The sequence below is a fragment of the Marmota marmota genome, unplaced genomic scaffold (assembly GCF_001458135.2).
Source record: "Marmota marmota marmota unplaced genomic scaffold, marMar, whole genome shotgun sequence".
NCBI lineage: Eukaryota > Metazoa > Chordata > Mammalia > Rodentia > Sciuridae > Marmota > Marmota marmota.
Genome location: NW_025999990.1, coordinates 41,038,833 through 41,044,832, shown reverse-complemented (window position 1 = coordinate 41,044,832; position 6,000 = coordinate 41,038,833). Strand labels below are relative to the sequence as shown.

The window sequence follows — 6,000 nt, the reverse complement described above, 5'->3', positions numbered from 1 at the left end:
CTTTATAAAAAAAAAAAAAAAAAAGGCCACCGCCTTCGGGCCTTTCCTTTTTAGGGCTTCAGGCCTCAAGAGCCGGAGGCGGCTAGTCCCCCTCAACTGAGGCCACAATTCTTATCTTTTTTTTTTTTTATATTCACATTCACCAAAGGGACTCCATTGCTTGCTGCAACGAGGGATTTATTTTATCCAAGAACAGAAGTAGGGAGACTCCTAGGAATAAACTGAGTCAAGTTTGGAAGGCACTGGGGGAAAAAAAAAACCTAGTTGACTGGGGTCCAAAGCAGCTGATCATATACAGTTCATTAAATTCTTATCTAAAAGGCTGCCCATGAAGGAAAGGTGATCCATGTCTCTACACACATAGCTGAAAGCTGATCCCTCTCAGATGGCAGCGGACCTGGCCCAGAGTGGCTGGTGCAGCAGGCAGAAAGAGGACAGGCAGCTTTGAGGGCTCTCTGCTGCCCTCCTGCAACCAGACTTGCAGAGAGTCTGGCCAGATGGAAGAATCTCATGCTGAATAGATCTCATCTCTTTCCTTTAACCAAACAACTCACCAAACATTCAGAGCTTACCTTAATGCACTAGGCTTCTGGAACTTCCGTAGTATTTTATAAGCACCTGGAAATGAAGTCACATGACATTCTGCTTAAAGAGCTGCCTGCACTTTCAAGAAAGTACAAAATCCAGGCAGAGAAGAACCCTAACAGCACAGCTCCTGGTCCCCTTTTCCCTATGAGGGTCACACACTGACAAGAGAGGACTAAGAACATTGGAGGGACTCAAGGATGTGAATTCAATGGTCCTCCGTGATAATGTAGTCAGTCCTTCAAGTGGCCCACAGGGAGCACCAGGCAAGGAAAGTGTCATGATCCACAGGTAGATATATAATTAAAAGGAAGGTTTTACTTCCTTCACACAATGCACATGGGAAAGAGAAACACTGAGGGATTTCTGAACATTTCTAAACTGTGTTAATAAATCCAGGGCACTGTTTATTCCCCCTAAGATTACAAACAAGAAACACTGAACATATGACTCTGAAATAAAATCAGATGGTCTGCCAGGTGTGCTGGCGCAATCCTGAACTCTGGTGGCTTGGCAGGCTGAGCCAGGAGGACAGAAAGTTCAAAGCCAGCCTCAGTGACTTAGCAAGGCCCTGAGATCCTGTCTCAGTGGTTAAGTGCTCCGGACTGATTTCAATCCCCCGTACTAAAACAAAACAAAAAACAACAAAAAAAAATCAGATGGTTCTTTTATTACACCAACTTGATGATATTATTATTATTATTATTATTATTATTATTATTATTACTATTTGCTTGCTTTTTAAAATATGCTTTTGGATTCCTTCCTTTCTGCCCTTTTAAAGAAAGAACAACCAACATTCTATCTGAGCCAATGTTTATCATGAAAGAGAGGAAAGGGAACTATATTGGAAAGGGAAATAGTTGAAGAAAACTCCAAAATAGAAAAACAAATCCAGAAAATGCCCACTTAATTTTAAACTTGGATTTTTTAAAGGAATTTAACCTTTATTTTATTTATTTGTTTGTTTTTATGTGGTGCTGAAGATCAAACCCAGTGCCTTACCCATCCTAGGCAAGTGCTCTACCATTGAACTAGAACCCCAGCCCTTAACCTTGGATTTAATTTTCCTATTGTCCAGAGTCACTATCAGTGAATACAGCTAGAAAATTAGGGGAAGAGAGAAAAGGAAGGCAACGGGAATGATAATGATCAAATTATGTGCTTACACAAATATGGCATAATGAATCCCACTCTTAAGTAAAATTATAACATACCAATTAAAAAAACATACCTCAAATATTTAAGTAAGCATTTAGTTAAAACTTACCTACACAGAATAAGTGAATTACAGCCCAAAAATATCCATCTGGATCAAACTGTAATACAGGATAAAGAAAGAAAAAAAAAAACAGCTCTGAGTACAAACAGCATCCGCACAGCAGGCAGAAACCTGAGTCATCAAAGCACAGTGCTGGGCAAGGTTTCAAACCAGTACTCTTAGTGTCTAGGTCCATTCTCCCTCATATGTCACCCAGTAGCCTACAACAACTTCCTGATGCAGCTTGGCCTCCGTCCCCGCTTACCCACACTGCCACCACACTATGTGCAAATCCAAACTCATGGCACTCCAGGACCTCAATGACAAGCCCCCACAAACCCTCCAGTCATGACTACAGCCCCCCACCCTCAAAGAACAAGGATGGTTTGCATTTTCCAAAACAAATGCTCTCTGCTTACTAGCCAAGCAGACTCTTTTTCTCCCTTTCTATTATTCTCCACAGCCCTCATATAGTTGACACACTCTACAGTTTCCTTATTCTCAGTCTGTCTCCATCTCCGCCCACCCTCCACTAGATGGAAGTCCCAGGAAGGCAGGAGTTAGAATGGGGTGGCCACATAGTAGGTGTTTATTAAAGTCAAATCCCAGCATACCCATGGCCCCTTTGGCACTTTCCTCATTCTTTCAGATTTCGGTTCAGTAAGCAGTGCCTGGCTCTAGCGATCTAGGTTACATTCTAAAATCCCCTCTTATTCATTAGCAGGTGACCTTTTGGGTCTCACTATTCTTTAGCTATTCATGGAGATAATAATAGTCCCTGTCCTATAGAATTGTTGTGAAATTTTAAGTAAAATAGGGCATAAAAAGAATTGGTGCAGGGACGGCACACAGCAGGATCCTATCATTGTTAGCTGTTCCCATTTTCCAAGTCCCTGAGTCTTCTTAAGTACTTCATAGCCTCCCTACCTCTCTGGACTGAGTCCTGGTCTCCCTGTCATAATTAGTTGACTGCTCACTTGTCCATCTCCCTCCCCCTTTGCACTGAATAGACTCTGATTTCTGCCACAACAAAGTCTCAGAGCCTGATACTAGGGTGGCATGGGGGGGGGCACTTAAGAATGCTGGGGGAGAAAGGGAGGCAGAAAAGAAAGAAAAACCTAGCAAGGAGATGGCTACTGGGGATGCGATGGGTCCTTAGTGCCTCATAAGGAAATCTCCAATTTGGCACAGGGTGATCAAGTAAAACTCACTTCCAGCAGAGGCCCTGGTGATGAGCAGGAAAATCAACTTTGCCTCAATGCCTGAGGCTGGGGCGACCCAGGCATGGGAGTGCAGGTTCACAGACTTGCACAAGAATGAAATGCATGCAACCCAGGGCCAGACCTCTAAGGCCTGGGGGAAACAGTGCTCCTGGGCCAAAAGGCCCCAGCCTGGGAGCTTCTGAATGCCTCCTCATTCTCAAAGCAAGGACTAGGAAAGTCTGCACACATGCGAGACTTCAGAGAGTAAAAGACTCTTTGAAGGCAAAAGGAGTTTACCTGGACTTACCTGGGAGTCGTTGAAGGGAAGGCACCCTGCAGCTGCCAAGAGGAAGAGGGCGCTGTGGACAGGCAGATAAAACAGGCAGCTTCACCTTTCAAGATCAAAGCCCTTCCCAGAGAGTGTGGAGGTTGGACCAGATCCCTTGGAGTTTGGAGGAGGCAAAGAGCCTGAGACCAACCCAGTTCCCCCTTCATCCTTTGAGAACCCTGACTCCTGTGTGGTTTTCAATTACATTCTCTGCTGACAGCCAGACATCTTCTCTGCAGCTCAGCTAGCCATTGCCCAGAGTCGGGCACTTGCTGGACACATGAAAACCAGAGCTGGCTCACTCATGAAACAGTGTGTCTGTCAAATAGCTAATAAAAGGAGGTTTTTGACTATAGATCCCCAGAAAACATGGGTGTCTAGTTAGGCAACCAGATCACCATCATGACAGAAACACCATGAACAAAAAAAAAAAAAAAAAAGCTTATTAAAATCCTTTGTACACAACTTTAATCTAATGTTCAGACTCAATAATATCCAATAACTGGATAGATCAATGCCCTGTGCCTCCTGTTAGGACACACTAAGGTACAACATCACACTTGAGGCTCTGTCAAACAGGTGAAAGCTGAATTGAATTAGGAGAAAAGGCTGAGACAAAACCAAACTTACAGTCCACAAACACAACAGGCCTGTATGCTTCAAAAATGTGAAGGCAATGAAAGGCTGAGGGACTGTCTTAGATTAAAGGACACAAGAGAGACATGACATTCTTGAAGGGGAAATTGCTACAAAAGATAATACTGGGATCCTGGAAAAACACGAACTTGGGCTGAGATATTAGATAACAGTATTGTATCAGATATCAATTTCCTAAATTTAGTAAGTGCCCTTCAGTTATATAAAAAGGATTGCTTTTTTTTAGGAGATATGCTTTGAAGTATTTAGGAGTAGGGTCATGGTCTCTGCAATTTACACTCAAATGGTTCAGAAAAATAAGAATATCTTTCTGTGTTTTGGGTAATAATGTTAGGTATGTGTAGACATGCATTATATATGTGGGAGAAAAGGGAGGATAGAGAAGGGGGGAGAGAGAGAATGGAAAAATGTTATCACTGGGTGAATGTAAGTGAATAATGCATGGGCGTTCATTGTAATATTCTTGCAACCTCTCTGTAGGTTTACACTTTATTTCTTATATAAATAGAAAAATCTCTTTTACATACTGAAATATTTACAGATGAAATGCTATGGTGCTAGGATGTGCTTCAAAGTCATACTGAAGTGAAGCAGTGGGTAGGTCCATAAATTAAAAATTATTGAAGCTGGAAGATAGGTAGATGGGCTTCCTTATATTACTGTCTACTTTTTTTATAGGTTTAGAGATTTCCACAATATAATGTTTTTCAAAAATTCTTGCACAAAAAATAATGTTGCCAATCAGATATTTTCAGAAAACTATCCTCATTCATCACAAAGTTCATTTGGAGCTGGCTCAGTAATCATTGGTTTTTAGCATCTGTCTTCTGGTTTTCATATACAAAATGGCTTTGCCTGTAGCTTTCCCCAATCATTCTGTTCTCCTAAAAGAAGGCATCAGAAAGCCCAAAACCCAAATTAAGTCTTGGTCTCTCTTCTCTTTTCATTTTATGAGCGCAACAACATATATAATGTTAGGCCCTCACTACTGACCTATTCCATCAGGAGACAAACAGCAGAGGATCAAGGCATGAAAAGAAGCACTGGATACAGAATTTTCACTTTCAGGGGATTCTGTCATTGGCATCTCATACTGATACATATCCCATACATACAAAATTCTATGCTCTTTATATAGATCACATATTAATACATAATCTAAATATAGAACATAGATTAATCTATATTTTTCTATAGATCATAGATTATACACACATATATATTACATGATATAGACATCTGTGCACGTAATATATTATATCATACCTATACAACATTCAACAAGCAGATAATAACAATCTCAATGTCCTGGAAACTGATGCTAACCAATTCCAAGTGCTTACTGCTGTAATGACACCAGATGGCTGCACCAGAGCAGGAGACTGGCACAGAGGAACCCTCAGACTTGGGTCCAAGACTTGGGAAGGTCAAGACAGGAGAATATAGAACAGCATGAGGCCCAGAAGGTTCTCCAACCCAGTCTACCCTCCTCCTTCAGCCTCCCTGCTTTCAATGCACACACAAAAGTGACCTAGAGAAGAATGCAAGGCAAAGATTGTGGTGAGTGGAAGAGAGATTGTCAGGGGGCTGCTGAGGCTGCTCAGCAATAGGCAATAGGCTTTAGGTGGGAGAAGAGAAGAATCCTAATAGGTTTGGTGTCTATTGGAGTAGAGGGCTTTCTGGAATATAGGCTCCTTCCCACCCAGGGAATGCACATTTAGAGATCCCCTCATGCAGAGAATCCCTTGAGGATGAAGGAGATGGGGGGATACCCAGGGGGTGAGACGGGGGCCTGGTTCCTATGGTACTTGAGCAATTATGTATCAGGTATTAGGGTGCTGGGAGCATTTGTGAACTGTGTGTGAACCCAAACAACATGGAAGCCATTAGGCAGGAAGGTCTGGTCTCGGGAACTCCCAGTGGCAACCCTGCTGTTGAGAATGCCCAATTCATGTAACTTCGTACCT

At 42.3% G+C, this 6,000-nt stretch overlaps 1 protein-coding gene across 3 annotated transcripts in view; it reads right to left on the bottom strand.

The window, feature by feature from the left end:
• The window catches only part of Tmem241 (transmembrane protein 241), a 119,444-nt gene that overhangs the window by 66,656 nt on the left and 46,788 nt on the right, over positions 1-6,000 (bottom strand). For all 3 annotated transcript variants that reach the window (XM_048806438.1, XM_048806439.1, XM_048806441.1), the window contains 3 exons: positions 3,356-3,407; positions 1,856-1,904; positions 573-618 (listed from right to left, as the gene is read on the bottom strand). In XM_048806438.1, the coding sequence (XP_048662395.1) occupies positions 573-618; positions 1,856-1,904; positions 3,356-3,407 (147 nt within the window). The remainder of the gene's footprint in view (positions 1-572; positions 619-1,855; positions 1,905-3,355; positions 3,408-6,000) is intronic.